A 19,663-nucleotide genomic window follows, 5' to 3' on the forward strand; every position below is an offset into this window, starting at 1 on the left:
CATTTTTATTAGAAGAAACTTGAAACTTAAAATTGATTTATTTTTAGGCTTATAAAACTGAAATTTTATAACGAAAGAAGGAAGTCTTAGTTAATTGTGAATCTAAGCCTCCCCAAAGATGTTTCCTCGGATTACAAATGCCTTCTTGTTCATATGTTTGGCTGCCTGTCAGGTAAGAAATAAATACACTTTTTAACGAGTTTCAAAAGTAACCCTTTAAAGGTTTTGTTTTAAGATAAGAGTGATATCGTTTGCTTACTCATTCACAAGCTTTTTTCACATTGGATTGACACGGATGTGGAGCAAGATTGGCCAGAAAAAGGAAAAGAAAAACATTTTTTTGCTTATATCAGCATAATATAACAATAGGCAGACACTGTCCTGATTTGAAATATGTTTCTGATATGAAACGGGAAGACTTTTATAAAAATAAAACCTTAAAAGACTCTTAAACAGTAGAATATTTATTTTAAAGGGTATTATTTGAACATTTCTCTCAAAGTGCCAGTTTTGGGAGGTCCAGCATTTTCCAAATCCACGCCAACGTTCCAACGTTCATCTAATGTTCACAACGTCCATAAAACGTTAGATGAACGTTGAAACAACGTTTTATGTCAGCTGGGAAAGTTTAATTTTCACCATTCAAGGTTCAAGTAGAAGGTACTAGAAGAGAAGCTGGTTATTGTTTCAACTATGCAATGATTCCAGGGAGCTCGATTTGGAAACAGTACAATGGCCCAGCAAAGCCGATAACAGATGAAGATCAATATGAGCTGTTGAATAAGACATGTCCATATCTAATGACAGGTATATAAGAATGGTGTAAATCCATTTCATCATGAATATTCTTAACTTTTTTTGGGAAAATCATCCTAAAATATTCTTACAGCATTCTTAGGGTAGGATCCTAATTCAGACTAGATTTCACATTTAGTACATATGTCTCAAGCATAAAATGGTATTTTTGTAAAAGGAGTGAGCCTTACTTAGAGGTAATTGGACAATTTCTAATTGAAAACGCTCTAAAAACGTTATTCTTAGCTTGAGTAGCAAAATTCCATGATGGTGATATTCTGAGCATATTCTTAATTTTTTGGCTATTTTCATCATAGACATTCTTATAAAGTGTATTCTTATCAAAAAAACGTGTAATGTTTCAGGTATATGAAAAACAACCTTTTGGTCTCAGAATGATTTGTTCCATAGTTTAGTTTTTTATCGAATATTATGAAACTACAAAAAATAACATTTAAGGACAAAACAAAGCCAACCCAACATTTATCTCTCAGGGATATAAAACAATACAATCCACAATTTTTTCGATTAGAGAATATTTGACACACAACTGAACTAGCGAAAAGAATGATGGTAAAAGCCCCTGGGGGGGGAGGGTACTAGGGCAAGATGGGTTACCGGGATGCTCCGCTGGTCAGGGTACCTTTTTTAACCTCCACGAGTCCCAGGTAGGGTCGCAAAAACACCAAAATAGAAAAATCAGTCCCTCGTAGGGTGCCTATTTTTGGAAAATTTGGAGAAAAAGTAGAACATTTGAGAACATTTTGGAATTTCAGTCCCATTCAGGGTCACTTTTTTCGCAAATTTCGAGTCCCACGTAGGGTCCATTTTTCGAACCTCAGCGGAGCACCCCCGTCGGTCGACAAGGGTAGTACCCCCCCCGGGGTAAAAGCTCAAAACAAATGTTCGAATGCTACCACTATCCAAGCTTAATGTCAAAACTGTCACTGAGTATACACCCATCTAACCAATACCTAAATAGCCATTTCCATCCGAAATACTCAGTATGAAAGATAAATCAAATAAAATGACAAATCCATTGAAATGACAAATCCGATACCGATATTGTAACAAATATCGGGCGAGATTCTGCCCCATCCCATTCAAATCTACAATCATGGTTGAAATAAATTGAGAATTCAAGGTCATAATATTTGAGAAAAAAGGGAAATTCACCGGGAAATTTTGAAACCACAATCGATTTGCAAGTGCTCTAAAGTAGGTTGGAAGGGTAGAGTTTTAACTTGAGACTTAAGACTTGAGCTTAGGATCTGAGGATCAAAAACTTTAAAAATAGTCCAAAAAGGCTCATAATATAGCCTGGGAGTCTATACCCGAGCCAAATTGAAATATCCGATTAAATTTAAGAGATGGCCCAAAATCGAAAAACGAGGAAATAAGCTTAATTCTCAATAGATTTTGACCATAATTGTAGCATACCCTTAACTAAAGAAAAATATCATAACAGATAAAACTTTTCATTTCAGGATTTGGTCATAACCAAACAAAAACTTGCTGTGATGGATCACAAATAAAACAATTGCAGAAGATGTTTGAAAGTTTTGAAACCCTTCTCGGTAGTTGTCCAGCTTGCATTGAAAACTTGATGTCGTATTGGTGTGAATTGGCTTGCTCACCGAATCAATCTTTATTTTACGACAGTATAATGATCGGCATGGGTAATTATTATATTACACAGAATTTCGCTCAAGGTATTTTCGACTCGTGCCGTGATGTAGAGTTCCCCGGTCAACGTGGTCAAAAAGCGATGAATCTCATGTGCGATGCAGCACCAGACGAATGCACACCTGAAAAGTTTTTGACATTTATTGGCAACCCCTCCAATGGAGCACCATTCTCTATAATTCCTCAGATTAATGAAACTGCTATCAATATTACTATGAACAACCACCAGACTATTTCTTGTGGTGAGTCGTTCACTGACGCAACTGGCACGTTTTTCGAACAATGTTTTTGTAAAGATTGCAGAACTTCCAACAGAACTGCACCAACCCCACCACCTGAGCCAAAAACCAAAGAATTGGTCATTACTATCAATAGTTCATCGAATTTCCCAGCAGATGAATATTTACCATATCAGCAAGTCATCACAATCAACTTTGAGGGAATGATCCATAAAAATATTTTAGAAAAGGTAAAATGCTTTCAAATACAGTTGACGTTCTCTAATTCGATTTTGAAGGTTAATTGGGTTTTCATCTAATAGGGGAGCATATCCAATAGAAGAGCGTTCCTTTGTTGACAGTGACTTTCAATACCATCGAATAATGGAGTGTATCGAAGAGTAGAACGTCGAATTAGAGAGCGTCAACTTTAGTTCTAATAGTAGTAGTAATTACGTTAGCCTTAATAAAAACTAGAAAGGTCCAACTTTAAACTTTGAACTGACATACATATTTTTTCTTATAAGCATATCGTTAATAAGCATATGTAAGCTCAATAGTTTTATTGTTTGAGAATAATAGAATGGTAAGCCTAATAATGCAAGCTTGTTATATGCATGTATTCGGCAGAATAAAAGTAATTCAGACTTAAAGAAGGCCTTGAAAAGGTCAAGTCAAGTTTAGGTTTTACATTGTAATTTTGGTGCTGTTTTTGCTTTAATGCTGGGATCCTAAATCCTAATATCTAAAAAACAACAACAACAAAAACAACAGGGGATACCGAGTCAGTGTAATGACCCATAGGGTACTAACTTGATTTTTGGATTTATTTCCAAAAAATTATACCACCACCCTGTACACTGTATTAACTTTCTTCCATGGCCGAGGCTTTGACACCACCCTTTTAGTACACTATACTAACTTTTCTCCACAACCGGAAATTTAATACCACCCTTTCAATACACTGTACTAGCTGTTGTTTTTTTTCAGATAAGTTTAGAAATCACCCCTTATGGTACACCGTTCTAATTTCTTCTTTTGGCCAGATAAGTTAAACTGCCACCATTTTAGTACTTTTTGTACCCTTTACTAACTTTTCTCCACGACCAGATTTTTAATACCACCCTTTTAGTACACTGTACTAACTTTTCTCCAGAAATAACGGCATATATACATGGGAATTCGCTGGGTTCTTATGTTTTTACAACTGAAATTAGTACACTGTACAAACTTCTCAGTGTGTATCAATTCAGAACACCACCCTTTTAGTACACTGTACCAACTTTTTCAATTTATTTTTCTCAGAGGCCACCCTTTTAGTACACTGTACTAACTCAATTTAACCTAAAAAATACACCACCCCACCAGCCATGGGTCAGTACACTGACTCGGTACCCTCTGACAACAAAACAAGTGAAATTACACAAAAGCTCTCTATTTTTCAGGTTCTCCAGCTCCACAAAAACATTTCAGAATTGGTCATCAACCAAAATGGAACAGAAATTCAATTAGATGATATTTGTCTCAAGATAAATGGCACATGTAAAATCGAAAGTGTTTTACAATACTTTCAAATGAGCCAAGATAATCTGGACAAATGTGTGACAAACATAGACGAGAAATGTGGACCTGATAGCTTTGGATCAAGAGCAGAGGATTGGCATGATCAGATACTTGGCTGCACAAGGTAAAAATAGTTACACTTCGTCCTCTAATTAGCGGACACCAGCGGGGTACTAGGTTTTCGAGATGACGGGTATGCCAAGTTTGAAAATCGAACCTTGGAGAGACTGAATTTCGAAAATTCTGTCCATTTTTAATGTTTTTAAGACCCTTTGAGAGACTACCTTAAGGGTACAAATTTTCGCGGGGATTATATTTCTGACGTCACGGAACATCTGGTACACTTCTTTCGCGTATCCGTGGCAGTCTTTGTTGAGACCTGATGGAGCCAGAGTTTGGTCACACAGGAGAAGCCTTGTCAACGCGTTTTTCAAAGCACCGCTACGACATTGGAAAGAGACCGAAAAATTCAGAGTTGGCAGAACATTTCCATCGCGACCACTCCTTTGCTGACCTTGAGGTGATGATCCTAGAAAGTGACTTTTCATCCTCCGCAGAAAGAGAACGAGCCGAAGATAAATGGATGTGCAGACTCCAAACTCTGGCTCCATCGTAGTAGCACCCCCCCCAAACACAGGTTGCAAAATTAAATTCTGAAGACAAATCACGCTTGTACTCGAAATTTTTATTTATTTCTAATTGAATCGACTTTATTGACACTAATATAGTTATTAGCAGTAAGTTGTAAAGCAAGCAACATGGGAATAAAATCACGTGAACTTTTTCGAGCAATCACATATTTTGATTGCATTGATATAATTTTGCAACCTGTGTATTGAATGTGGTATTTGTTTTTCTAGTCTTGTACTCAGATTGATAAAATTTACCTTTGTCACTTTCTGCTCAGAAATCCCTTTACAAAATCGAATGGCTATTACTTGAAACTTCCATGCCTCAGTACCTACAACAAAGGTATCTTACCCGGACGAATCTTCGACGGTTTCCAAAGAACCAAATACAACATCACAGCCGATGCACTCAAAATCCGATTGGCAATCGAAAACTCAACTTTGACAGAGGATTTTAGTAAAATCAAGGAGTTCCAGAAAGGGTTAACTACGCTTGTACAAAACTGGGCAAATCAAAGTGGAGCTACGTTCAACTTCACAACATCAGTCGAATTTATGGACCCGTATCCCAGGACAACCATTGCCCCAGCAACCACCAAAGCAACAACCACACCTAGCAACGGGTCAAAGATCATGTGCTGTTTCCCTTATATGTTATTGGTTCTTATTGCTCAATTCATATGAAAGATTTTATATAGAGATTTTGTTAAGATAATTACCGTATTACTTTCGATTTTAGGAGGGGCGTTTATTTGAGGGGGCGTTTAAAAGAAGGGGGCGTTTATTAAATCATTTGAGTCTAACGTCGAATATTTAGAGCAAATCTACTCTTTGTTTTAGTTTTATAACAGGATTTCAGTGCAAATTTCTTTGGGTCGATGACTAAAATTGCATCAAAACTGATCTGGTTACAAAAAAGACTAAAATCCTTTTCAATCCTAATCAAAACTCGTATCAAAGTATTTAAGTCACAAGTTTCTAATAAACGCCCCTCCCCTAGAGGGGGCGTTCATTCGAAGGGGGCGTTTTTTAAGCAGGCATTTGTTAAATAATTTTCCTTTTAGGAAGGGCGTTTATTCGAGGGGGCGTTTATTCAAGCGGGCATTCGAAGTTATACAGCATATAAATTTCGTAAATATTCATACTAACTTTGATTTGGTATTTTAAAATATAATTGTAATCCAGCATTTTGTTTGCTAAAGATAATTTTTTGATGTGAAAGTATCCACATAAATAAAGATTCAGCTTGTTTGATTCTGTACCGTACTGACCCATAACAATCCAAAATTTCCCGATTGGTTGAAACTCAAAATTATGATGTAATTGACCTAAATGAACCGTAATCAGTGCTGAGAAAAAGCGTTTCAACACAACACAACACAACTCTCTAATGCCTATCGTCAAGAAAGCTGCGGATTAAGGAAAGCAAAAGTCCAGTCACCCGATAGGATTTGAGTTTAAAAAGTAAGCCATCGTGCCACACCCGATCGAATGCCTTTGAAATATTCAAAATCACCCCTTCCCCCCTGGTATCTAGAGATGGATCGCTGTCAAACCCTGTATAATACCATGCATTATGGTTAACAACAGAGAAATGCAGGAATCCCCCTCCCAAAAACCAGACTGACAAGGAGAAAACAAGTTGTATTCCCTAAATGAACCAACCAGTGCCGAGAAAAAGCGTTTGAGGGAACTTTTGGATTGTTATTGGTAAGTTCGGAATCCGTTATCCATGAAATCCGTTATAAAATTCTTAAACCTAAAATTAGGTTAGAATAGCCTTTTTATAAATTATTTTGAGTGCAACGCCTGCCTCGTTTCGAAACCGATACCAAAGTAATCAAATCTCTTAGTGTTCAAGTGTCTTGCTTTTTTTAACAGACTTTTTATGAACTCCTCTGGGAATCAATTACCATAGTAATAATTCTAAAACGAGGCAAGCGTTGCTCGTGACATAATTCATGAAAAGGACTATTAGTTTTAGAACTAAAGGTCTATTAGATCAGTGTAGACAGAAAAAGAGTAAAACAAAAATTATGGGATTCTTACGTGCACAGGTGGGATTGTCTTGTCGTACATATCGGGTTTCTGAAAAAAAATTAAGAATATATTTTTGTGAATAACGCCATACATTGACACAAACCAGTTCAACATTAAAAAATAATGGTTGGATGAAATGTTTCACCTGGCCTTGAACGTTTAAAAAAATCCGAGATTAATTTTTTTAAGTACAAAAATAAAATAATAAAGGCTCGAATAGTTTAAAACAAGTACATCACGATCCTTGTTGTATTGGTTAAGATCAGTTTGAAGATTTTCTCAGTCAAATTTTTATTTACCTCGCTAAATTTCCGCCTTTTCTTTGGTGCTTCTTCGGTGAATTTGCGTCTCGGTTTGGAAGAAGAAGAACTCGAAGATGAAGATGAAGAAGATGAAGAATAGCTTGATGGCTTAGTAGCAGACGATGATTGCTCCCAACGGGTACGCCTCTCTTTCTTTTTCTCACTGACTCCTTCAATCTCTTTAAACGCGCGACGTGGTTGTTCAGGAGAACGTGAACGATGTGAAGTATCAGGTGATCTCGACCGGCGGGAACGCTCCGGAGAACGAGAACGGCTTCTACTATCAGGTGATCGGCTGCGAGCTTTTTTGTCGTCTTTATATGTGTACCCACTGCTGTAATCTCGAGAGGCACGCTCAGCGTCCGTTTTGTCCGATTCGGACAAACGTTTCTTTCTTAAATGAGGTGGAAGTTCGCTTTGGTTACCTCCACTATGATCTTTAAGATATTGCTTGACGGAATAGTTGACATTGTAAAACACAGGCTTGTGAGTTTCCTTTGACATCGACGGGTAGGCGTGGCTCAACGGTTCAGCGTACTTTGGTGGCAGAGGAGGTTTCCTACCAAAAGAAATTCAAACTTTGTCAGCATTATGATCACAATAAAGTTGATATTTTAAATGGTTACAGCCTTGCTTTAAATAGGCACAGCTACACCTTTTAAATTTATAGAAAAAAAAAAATAGGTGCAGCGCTCTTTTAAGGGGTCGTGCTCCTTGCAAGTATTAGAATTTGAAAGCGGTGCTCTAATTTTATGTCTTAAACTCTTAATAAAAGGACAGAACTGAATAGAGGAAATAAGCAGTCCAGTGATCCAGAACTATTGTTTTCACAGAGTATAAATGGTTATCCTATTTGAATATTAAAAGGTTTCGTTTTTAAATAAGAGTAATATCGTTTGCTTATTCATCAATTTTAATTCACAAACTTTTTCACATTGGAATGACACGGATGTGGAGCAAGATTGGTCAGAAAAAGGAAAAGAAAACATTTTTTTGCTTATATCAGCACAATATAACAATAGTAAGACACCGTCCTGATATGAAATAATATGTGTCTGATATGGAACGGGAACACTTATGTAAAAATAAAACTTTGAGTATCTATTAACTGATCAATTAATTGAACAGTAAATGAAGGTGTAACAGTAAATCTTCGCTAGTGGTTTAAGAAGTTTACTTACCATGGTGTCACATTACCCATTGTTTTCGAAGTTTTGCTGAGTCCAAGTCTTTCGTAGAGACGACAAAATTCGTTCACCCTGTACTGTGAAATCCCTATAACAAAAAGAGAAGAAGAAAACGTGCTAGGTTAAGTAGTCCGGTAAAATCAAGACGAAGACGGAATATACCGGGTGCGCCACAAAAAAGTTTCTCTCTTTGAAACTAATTTTCTCAAAATCTAAAAATTTTAAAAGAACCATTCCTATTTCATTGGAAAGAAGAAAGATAAAAACTTAAATTTTGATGGGCCACTATCAAATTCGATTCATTAGATCAAAAGTTATGATCAATTGAATAAAAAAATTAATTTCAGAAAGTGCTCGAAAACTTTAAATATCGACACACCCGGTATGTAATAAACCTATCGACGCCTAAAACAAAACCTCCAAATCTTTACGCTCAACTCCTAAAAGTGGAGATATTAAAATTACAAGTTTTCGACTTTTACTTCGTTTTAACGCAAGAACCATGTGAGAACCAGTTTTTAGAGATTTTAGATTGTCGTATCTCAAACGTTTGATGAAAAGAGTTGGACGAAAGGACTCAGAGGTTATTAAATCTAGCGATTCCTTTGTTTTCGAGTGATAGTTTTTATTTTTCGAGTCGAAATTTAGCGTCAAATTTTAGTTTTAATCTGGCATTTGTGCAGAAACTAGGCGGGCCACGCAACTTTGGTACGATTTATTGGCTTCAAACCCTACCAAGGAGATTCGCTTCTAGCCCGCGGGCTTAAACCTCATTGCTTCAACCAACAACATATTACGTTCGCTGTCATCATTACACTTTTTTATAAGAGCCACTAAAATTTTGCTGCGGCTTAACCGTTCTTATTTTTTTGACCCCTAAATTGTTCTTATCCTGCTCTTATTTATAGAGTAATTTCAATCTCAGCATTGTTCTTATTTTTTGGCGAATTTAAGCCTCGCTGTGCTTATAAAAGAAAAAAGTGTATAACTGAATACTTAACCTCAGATCACTTTTTTATACCAGACACAATATTCCCATAAAAAAATAGTGCAGCACACCCAGAGCATAAGATATACATTGAGGGCAAGCCCATCTTATCTCCTATTTCGTATCTTAAAATCCGGGGAATACTTAGGCAAAATGGGTACCGGGTATGCATAAGGTTCCCTTTTTCACACCCTCGCGGAAGTCCCTCAAAGGGGTACGAAAATCGAGTCTCTGTAAGGGTCCAAAAATCACTAAATTCAAAATTTCCTCCTTCAAAAGGCCGTGATTTTCCAAAATTTGGACAAAAATAGAGTGAAAATCGACAAAACTTTAAGAAAAGTCTCTCTCTAAGGGTCCCAAAAACGCTAATTTTTCCTCTATCTAAGGGTCGATTTTCAATTTTTGGCTCGGAAATACCCGTCACCTCGCAAACCTAGTACCCCCAGGGTTAAAATCCAAAATATTTAGCATCTCAGAGTGAAATAAAAACTATTGATTAAATACCTGCTTGAACCAAGGGACCATTTGGACTCGCCAGATACGCCAAATACTCTTTGTGAACCTGAAGTATAGAAATCAGATCTTAAGTTAAAAGAAAAAACACTTGAAGACTATTCATTCTATCATTAAGTGTAAAATTGTTCGTTATTCATATATGTTCTTATTGCTAGGAAAAAAGTAAAGGTAACATTCCAGGCTCAGCATTGTTCTTAGGTCACTCCTATTTTGGCATGTTTGAGCCTCATTGTTCTCATAACAGTGCCTAATAATTAAGACCAGTTATAAAATTGTTCTTAAAAAATGTACTGATTGTTTTAGTTAAGTTGCTGCAGGTTGGTCTAAAAAGTAGGGCAGCCAATATGGCTAGGTTGTAGGGTATAAGTTTGGTTGTCATAGCGACATTAATGGAAGGGGGTGAGGGTTCGTAAACTAAACGTCCAATCGACGTTTGTTTGTGGCTAGTTTGAATTTAGATGGCTCCATTGAATTTTAAAGCTCGAAAGGCTAGAGTAGAATCTCTACCTTTCCCACCCAGAACGCCGCAATTATGACGACGGATTGTATCTAGCGGTTCCTTTGTTTTTGAGGACTGTAAATAAGTGGCTTCATTTCCTATCCAGGAGTCACGAGTCTAGACCTTCGAGCTTGGAAGTAAATGGATGGCTCCCCTTAGAGAATGGTCATTAAAATATAGAATCTGTTACATTACTTCTGGTCTGTGGTTTACACGGGTACCCCACAACCTAGCTATAAAAATAAAAATCAGTAACAGTTTGCGAAAAGGTTGTATTTTGTTCTAAAAATTAACGGACAGGTTTCATAAGGGATTAAATATCATTAATATTAAAAGAAGATGTTTCATTTTATTGGTACATTTGACAAGTGCAGTAGCACGAAACTCAGAGTAATGTATAAATTTACCTTGTTGTTAGGAAAGATATCTTTTAATATTTTAATTTGGAGGAGAAGATGAAATAGCACAATGTAAATTAAATTGGCTGAAAGTTAATGAACACAATAGAAAAATTTTGGTGATGGAAACTTCGGACACTGAAAATTTGGACAGTTGCAATTTATTATACCAAATCAAGTGTAATTTTTTTTTCGTCATCTAAAAATAAAGTTTCATTTCTTTTTCTTTCAAATTTTCTTTTTTCGTTTTTTTCGATTTTGGTTATTATTTTACTCAAGTTTATTATAGAATTAATCTAAAAGGAAAGTTGAATTAAAAGCCGCATAAGGTCATAGGTCATAGCCCCCGAAGGGCTAGATGTCGTACTTTTGCTGAAAAGTGCACCGTGGTTAGGTAGGAAATCCTACCTAGGTCACGTGATATTACAAAAGAATTTCAGCGCTTGACCAATCGGAAAGCTTTGCGGGTTTTCGAAAACAATAGCAACAATATTTTTTTCGATATCAAATATTTTTGCCTGCGATGGCTTAAAGCCCGACATCTAGCACTTCAGGCTTTAAAAAATCTATGCGTAAGGTATGGTGGCTCTAGCCTGAGTTATTTTCTACTCATTCCAGCTCGCCTTGCAAGGCTCATTTAGGACTGGGCTTGAATAAATTTTGAAACATGCACATTGAAGGTGTTGTATTAGCTGAAAAGGAAAATAGTTTATTAGATGTATTCAATGACACGATTGGTCGAATAACGGTCACGTGTCCAAGATGCTCAATTCTGATTGGCTGATCTTCCTCCTTTTACTCACTGTATTGATGAGATGTAGAAGTAATTCTTTTCCTGCAAGCAGGCCGTGGTATGATCGGTGTCTATAAGATAGAAAGATGGTTGAAAACTTTAAAATATTTGAAATTTAGAGCAAAATAATGTATGTATTTACTACAGCCATACTTACAATAAATAGATTATACAAATAAATAAATTTACAATATGTACGCAATGATTGCTCAAATATTGAAGGGAGAATCGAATGGTTTAACATTTTTAACCTGCAGAAACTTTTTGTGGTGGTGAGTAAAAACCTCCAAGTATTTTTAGGTAACTATTTTCCATAGTCGAGATGTCACGTGTAAGAACACGGTTAATAGGTTGTAATTATTTTCTAACTAAAAGTCAAAACTTGGAACTTGAATATCTTGACTTTGGAAAGTATTTGGACAAAAATATTTTGAGGTTTTGCTCAGAACAATAAAAAGATTTCACATGCCAAACCTTCTGACTATTCAACTTTAACTTTTTACAAAAGATAATATTTTTAAAATATGGCTCCAGAGCAGGGTCAAATCGTCAGCTCATTCTATAATTATTCTAAAAAGAAGCCAGTCCTAATGCTCCGGTGAACTTCATTGCATTATACAACATTTAGCAATTACTTTGGGCAGATTTTAATTACTCTGCGCATGACACGTATGCACACTGAAGATCACGGCTCCGGTAGAGTATCTGCCCAGGTTGGTGCAGCGTTTTGATCTTTTTCATCCAGATTTGAGATGAAAATTAAATGAGCTTTTGAGCGCTCTGATTGGCTAAAGCAAATCTATCGCACCAAAATCCAATCATCAACATTAACATTAGATCCCAATCACTTTCGCTTTCGCTTTCAAGCAAAAGGCAACGCAGTTTTAAATATTTTGGCTTAACAACCAGGTCAGAACATAACATTTGCCATATCCCTTTAAAGCAGAGCGTGGTATGCGCAGAATGAATTATCCAATCCAAGAACATGCATGTGTTAAGTGTATGCAAGACGTAACCAACAAGGAAAATATAGGATCGCGGAGTGGGTTTTGGAAGATACCGCAAGTGAAAATGAAAACAAACAGAAATTCTATAAGTATTTTCATATGTTGGCTGTCGGCGGAGCCCGAAGTGAGGGAGCCTATCCCCTTTTCTATTTGCGCTAGACCTGGGAGGTCGAATGCTTAGATGGAGCACCACACCTACTCTCAGAGTCCAGTAACTTACCACTCAGATCAGATTAAACAGTCCAAGCTACTCATTCAGTTAGCGGTGACTGGGGATCGAACCCACAATCCTTGGGTTGTAAGGCGAACGACTGACTGATCGACTGAGCGACTGAGTCACTAAATATTGCGACAAGGGGAAAGGAATGAATGTTGCTACAGTGTTCAGTAAGAGATTTAGTATTTTTGAAATGAGACAGAAAGCAGAAGAGAAAAGCGGCCCCAAACAAAGTTGATCGACACAAAATGGAGATGAAATGACATACTGATAACGTAAGATGAACGCTGAAACAACGTTGTCTATGGTTGGAAGAGTTGGAAGAGAATAATATATACGTAAGGTATTTACCATCAGCATAAGAAAAATGTGTCAACATGACAAGCGTCAATCAAAGTAGGCTACGTCACATCTTCCTTAGTTTCGAGCGTAAAAATCCTATTCAAGAGTAAGGCCTTAAAGCCTGGATCTGTCTATTGTGTAGACTGCAATCAAAGCGAACACTCGTACGTCAAGAAGATGGCTGGGGATGACTGGCAAAAGATATTAATTGGTGGCGTGTAAATAATATGGTGATTCGGTCTACAGATAGTATAACTTCTAAAACACAAATAAAATCACCGCACGTAAATTAAACTCAACAGTCAAAACAAAGATGGCGGCAAAAATAAACAATTGGTTGCTACTGTTCTTTCGCTATTTTTCTTTGGTTTTTATGCTTTAATGAGTTGAATTGGATCATGATTTTTGTGTGATTGTTAAAAGAAATGGTTGATGATGAGGTTTTCTTATTATTCCTTCCTGGATTTGATGTTTCGTTTGGTTTGGCATGAGAGATTGATGCATCAAACTAATATAAACTTCATGTCACGACCATTGTTGAAGAAGCAGAGAGATTTAGAAGCAACATAGTCGATGGTAGTTAATCCGCCAACATGGTAACATAGTCAGGCAACATAGTCGATACTCTGTACCAGAATGTATCTCGCGTTTATCGCTTCGTAGTACACTCTGTGCGCATTGTCTCTTTAATAAAAAAGTTCCCGTACTTAGACATCTGCGATGAAATATGATTTATAAATAACAACACTTCTCTCGTCGTCTTCCCTCTCTCACCCGCACTCCATCACAGCAGTCGGTTTGAAAATTCTCAAAATAAAAAAGACAATGACAACAGACCCTCTACAGCAATGAATTTTGAAATTAGCTGTAGATACTGGGTCTGTTTACAGACAACAACATAGTGGATGGTAGTTAATCCGCCGATATAATATTCCTTTAAACACTTTTCGAATTTAGAAACATTCGAATTCCAAAACATTCGAATCCCGTAGTTGTCAATCAGAACGTCATATGGGATGCTCGATCCAGTGGAGTATTTAGATATCAGATGTTTATTCAACCAGTGCTCAATGAATCAAGTCAGTTAAAAAGAGGCTTAAAGAAAAAACTTACGCAATGTTGACGTAGGGTCTTCTAGTTGATTCATATCCTGTTGATGGGTCAATGTAACCAGAGCCTTGTCCACGAAGATAAAGCTATAATGACAAAACAACAAGCTAGATGCTGAATGGACCTACCTGATGATAAAAGTTAGATAGCAATGCGAGGAGAAAAAAATCAGTCAGAAAATATAGCGTTTAGCGAAAATGCATAACGCAATAAATTCATCATTGATTGTTGATGGGGGGAGAGGGAAGGGTTGTAGGGAAAAAATAAATAGAAAGTTCTGGTCGCAAAAATCAGTTTTATTGACAATTGAATCATGCTTGATGGTGAGCATTGTTATTAATAATGTTTTTGTGTGAAAAACATAGAAATACGAGGAAAAAAATCTAATGAAAATCTGCAAAAACGGCGATTCCGGCATTTTCAACCGGAAAAAAAAATTCTCAAAAATCGAACTCAGCCATGTTTTGAGCATTGCGAATACGCATCTTTCTGCAAAAAAATCAGACAAAAATAAAGGTGAAAATTCGAGAAAATGTTTTTTCCGGCATATTTCCGGCATTTTCGGCCGGCAAAAATGTTTTTCGAAAATCGGGCTACGTCACATTTTAGGTATTGTCATATTGCATCAGGGTGCAAAATTTCATAAAAAAATATAAAGTACAGCTCGAGAAATTCAAGAAATACTGTCTTTCAGTCTAAAATAAGTTGTTCCGGTGAATTTTAGAAAGTTCCGGCTTCAAAAATCAATTTTATTGAAAATTGAAACATGCTTGATGGTGGGCGCATTGCAATTAATAATGTTTTTGAATGGAAAAACAACCAATTATAAAGAAAAAGTCCAATGAAAATCCAGAAAAACGGCGATTTCCGGCATATTTCCAGCATTTTCGGCCGGAAAAAAATTTTTCTCAAAAATCGGACTTGGCCATGTTTTGGGCAATATTAGTACACATCTTTGAGCAAAAAAAACAGAAAAAACTAATGATAAAATCTCGAGAAAATGCCAAAAAACCAGTTTTTCTGGCATATTTCCGGCATTTTCGGCCGGAAAAAATGTTTTTCGAAAATCGGGCTCAGTCACTTTTTAGGTATTGTCATTTTACATCAGTGTGCAAAATTTCATAAAAAAATATAAAGTACAGCTCGAGAAATTCAAGAAATACCGTTTTTCCGTCGAAAATCGGCTGTTCCGGCGATTTTTAGAAAGTTCCGGCTTCAAAAATCAGTTTTATCGACAATTGAACCATGCTTGATCGTGGACATTGCTATTAAAAATGTTTTTGTGTGAAAAAACAACGAAATATAAGGAAAAAGTCCGATGAAAATCTGCAAAAACGGCGATTTCCGGCATATTTCCGGCATTTTCGGCCGGAAATGATTTTTTTTCGAAAATCGGGCTCCCTCACATTTTGGGCATTACCATTTTGCATCATTGTGCCAAAAATCATAAAAAACTAATGAGCCAATCTCGAGAAAAGCTGGTAACAGACGGACGAACGGACGGACGGACGGACAAAGGTTAATTTATAGGACCTCCAGGTAGGTCCAAAAAAGTTTATCAGTGATCCTTTCTCCTTGAATAACAAACGGACAGGAGATTCGACTAAAGAACGTATTATTACGTTACCCGGGTTTTGCTTGGGTGGGAGATTATTTTTCCCGAAAGAATATTGAAACATTCCAACTGAGGAACTGTTTTCGAAAGAAAGGTTTTTCGAAGGGCATAATTGGAATAGCTCTTTGGTTTCGTTCTGTAATATACACATTAAAACTTTATTACCGATGTTACAAAAAACTCCAGCTCATCCGAAGTTTTTAAGGGTTTGAATGGTTGAAGACTAGACTATGCTATAATCTAAGACAAATTCGAATAATAAAGAATAACCTCAAACACGCAAATTAGCAGTCGGACAGAAATTTCGAAAGATAGTCGGAGGGGCTCAATGTCTTAAGGGCTCTGACCATAGTCAGAAAATTGATTTTAGTATCTGAACATAAAAGTTATGTTTTAGATTTTTTAACACTTTTAACAAAGAATTGTCTTTATAAATTGCTTTTTAGTCAAACCCCTTAAGAGTAATTAAGAACTTAATTGCAAAAATGATGTTATGAACTTTAAAAAGACGTTAATAATATGTTGCATCACCTTCTTTTATAAAAAGTGCTAAGTTTTAATGGGTAATTAACCTTTTTGTTTCGAACTTTTTTCAAACTGTCCGCAAAGAATTGAACTATTTTAAATTTTGCGGAAAATTTTTCTAAAAAGATGTGTCAAAAGTTATAACTGTTTTTTTAAGCAAAATCCAGATGAAAAATTGATGAAAAACCACTATTTTGAAGATTTTGAGACAAAGAAGCATTTACAAAAATTTTCCGCAAAAGTTTTTATTGTTCAGTAAAAGATACAACATTTACTGCGAAAATTTTTTCAAAATGTTTTTTCTTCGCCAAAACTAAGCTCTTCAAGGTTGAAATACTCTTCCTCGCAAAAGTCTTCATTTTCTTCTTCATCAAATTTTTTCAATGCAATTTTTGAGTTTTCAGATTCAGGAATAGTTTGTCTAACAGAAAATGTATAGCATACCATAGTTTTGTTGGTTACATCAGTCAGAAAACACATTTTAAACACGACAATTATGAAAAATTCACTATGGTCAGAGCCCTTAACACGAAACAAAAACTATTTTCCGCCGCGCAACATATTATGTTTTATAATATACAACTATGTTATATCATAATATCATAATAATATATTACACGGATAATAGCACCGTCTAGTTGAAGACACTAGTATAGAACTGAAGTAAAGAGTACCATACCTTACATTCCGTTCCCTCTTCTATGTATTTGAAATTCGCGTTCTGAAAAGCAAAATTAACGTCGGGTTGAAATAAAACTGGTGAGAATTACAAATCTTCATCGTCTGATTATGATATTTGTTCTTGAGAATCTAAAAGTGTTTCCACTAAACTTATTCCGGCCGCCTCTGATTAGTAGTTTTTGAAGAATCTTCAAATTGATGACTGCCTTCTCCTTCTAGAGTATGCCCGGTTTCTGTATTGAAAAGTCTTGAAATCGTCCCGTTAGAACTGTCTTACGCTGTAGTTTAAACTGTCCGCCAGCATCAGAGACACTGACACAGCATTTTGGATCAAGGGCGCCGTGAACCACTAGGGAATAAGGCCAGTGCACTCTAATCTCTTCCAAGGTGTATTGTCGAATCGTGGCACAGTCAACGACATGCTTCTTGAGCTTCTGTCTACCCAATTCCCCTCACATGGCATGGGTTGGCCCGGGCGAAGGTACAATCACTTGCCAAGTGAATTCCAGCACCGAGTAGGAATCGAATCACGACCTCCTGGACGGTAGCCAATATTGATAACCACTATACCACTGAGCTTTTTCAAATTACCCCACTTACTAGGTCTATGAAATTTTATCTGTGAAAAGTGAATGGAAAAATAGAATGTTCAATACATTAGCTAAACTTAAGACTAAAACTTACATCAGGTCCAGCCAGTTTGTATGCCAGGTTGAAATTCGGTGGTGCACAAAAATTAATATCAACTTTCTCCAAAACTTTGGCTGTTGTGACGGTGTATGGCTGTATAGAAAATAGACAAAATGGTCTTTTCCAGAAAATATTTTTACCCCCGCTGTTGAGGATATTGGTTTTTCGAAGTATCGAACCCCCTGGATATCCTACTTTATTAGTAAAGATCCCCTGGATATCCACTCTTAAAAATATGCTCAGCCCCTTGGATATCCTCTCTTATAAAGATGCTTACCCCTGGATATTGTATTTTTTTACTTGAAAAGACACTTTACCCCCTGGGTATCCGCTCCCATTGTAGATATTTACCCCCTGGATATCCGATATCCTCAACAGAGGGGGCACGGACTATTTCTGGAAAACCCCAATGTTATACCGTGTGTACGTACCACTGAGTTTATGACCCGAAGGGATAGAGTAGAATCTCTAACATTTCCCAGGAAAGGAAAAGTGAAGCCATTTATTTCCAATACTGAACGCGCCGTAATCATGACGACGGATTGTATCTAGCGGTTTCTTTGTTTTTGATTTTACTTTCAATCCGGCGTTTGTGTAAAAACCACGCGCGGGCGTTCTGGATGAGAAATAAGTGGCTTCATTCCCCATCCAGGAGTCTCAAGTCTAGATCTTCGGGCTTGGAAGTTAATGGCACGTACATACTCTTCTGTATTCATAGTTACACTTACCGGGTGCATTCCAGTGAGTCAGAGAGAGTCAGCTGCATTCATGGTTACACTTACCGGGTGCATTCCAGTGAGACCATAGTTAGAACCCTCATAATCACAATTCTTCATGTAACATTTGGTAACCTCAAACACTTTTCGTATCCCAACTAAAGAAAAGAGATGGGTAAAAAATCTGCTATCAAAATCTAGACTTGAACGGTTTATAATCCATGTAATACAGCAATTATTGATGTTGTGTAATACAGCTGACGCTCTCTAATTCGATTTTCAAGGGGAATAGGATTTTCATCGAATAAGGGTACGTATCGAATAGTACAGCGTCGTTTATGATGATTTCTACAGTTGACGGCGACTGTCAATATCGAAATCATATCGAATAATGGAATATATCGAATAGTAGAACGTCGTATTAAAGAGTGTCAACTGTAATACAATAATCGTTACGGGATAATATCAGTTTGTTCCCCTTCCATTAGTTTTTGCTCTGAATTAGTCGTCTGACATGCTAGCTAGTCTATAGACTCCATCAAAATCAAGAATATCATTTTCCCTTGGTCCTGTTCAGAAATGGTATCTATTATAGCCTCTCTTTCCCCCTTACATTATGAGGGTAGAAAGTGCCTTCTTCGCAACATTAAAAAAGAACGAGAAATTTCACCATCCACAACCCCGACCGAAAGTGACTGTACCACTGCTACGTATTCATTCCTCTTTGTGTTTTGCGTATAATAACAACTATCAGTGTTTATAGCCTTTTCGTTTTCGTCTCTAGGTTTTAGCAACTGTTATCCCCATATGTATACATATTTTACGATTTTATTACATTTTAATACATACATAGACAAACCATTATATAGCATTTTATACATTTTCAACTGGCTGAAGTTTGTATTCATGATAATGAAAGGAGAGGTGGATCGCATTGAACACCTTAGGGGTTAATATTTGACAAACAAAATATTTTCTTGGAATTTGAAGAATTTCTTTTTAAATTTACCTTGAACTTGACTGTTGGTTTCAGCCTCTAGACAAATTGTAAGTGGTTGTTCGGTGCTAAAAATGAGAAAAAAAAGGAAAAAATATGATTTCCTTGAGATTTGACAATATTGTCGGCCAATTTTCGCGAAAATCGAC

The 19,663-nt window shown here is 36.5% G+C and overlaps 2 protein-coding genes across 2 annotated transcripts in view; one reads left to right on the forward strand and one right to left on the reverse strand.

The window, feature by feature from the left end:
- The window catches only part of LOC136806560 (uncharacterized), a 31,693-nt gene that overhangs the window by 6,554 nt on the left and 5,476 nt on the right, over positions 1 to 19,663 (reverse strand). Inside the window, exons 7-16 of the mRNA XM_067063146.1 lie at positions 19,527 to 19,582; positions 18,584 to 18,675; positions 17,796 to 17,894; positions 17,110 to 17,151; positions 14,294 to 14,376; positions 11,625 to 11,685; positions 9,913 to 9,970; positions 8,415 to 8,508; positions 7,231 to 7,792; positions 6,941 to 6,979 (exon numbers count right to left, since the gene is read on the reverse strand). Coding sequence (XP_066919247.1) covers positions 6,941 to 6,979; positions 7,231 to 7,792; positions 8,415 to 8,508; positions 9,913 to 9,970; positions 11,625 to 11,685; positions 14,294 to 14,376; positions 17,110 to 17,151; positions 17,796 to 17,894; positions 18,584 to 18,675; positions 19,527 to 19,582 — 1,186 coding nt within the window. The remainder of the gene's footprint in view (positions 1 to 6,940; positions 6,980 to 7,230; positions 7,793 to 8,414; positions 8,509 to 9,912; positions 9,971 to 11,624; positions 11,686 to 14,293; positions 14,377 to 17,109; positions 17,152 to 17,795; positions 17,895 to 18,583; positions 18,676 to 19,526; positions 19,583 to 19,663) is intronic.
- LOC136806559 (NPC intracellular cholesterol transporter 1-like) lies at positions 46 to 5,606 on the forward strand. Its single transcript, XM_067063145.1, has 5 exons — positions 46 to 172; positions 648 to 807; positions 2,283 to 2,950; positions 4,145 to 4,386; positions 5,170 to 5,606. Exons 1-5 carry the CDS (start codon positions 119 to 121, stop codon positions 5,573 to 5,575), a joined length of 1,530 nt encoding a protein of 509 aa, XP_066919246.1. The 5' UTR covers positions 46 to 118; the 3' UTR covers positions 5,576 to 5,606.

Source organism: Clytia hemisphaerica, unplaced genomic scaffold, assembly GCF_902728285.1.
Source record: "Clytia hemisphaerica strain Z4C2 unplaced genomic scaffold, Clytia hemisphaerica genome assembly, whole genome shotgun sequence".
NCBI lineage: Eukaryota > Metazoa > Cnidaria > Hydrozoa > Leptothecata > Clytiidae > Clytia > Clytia hemisphaerica.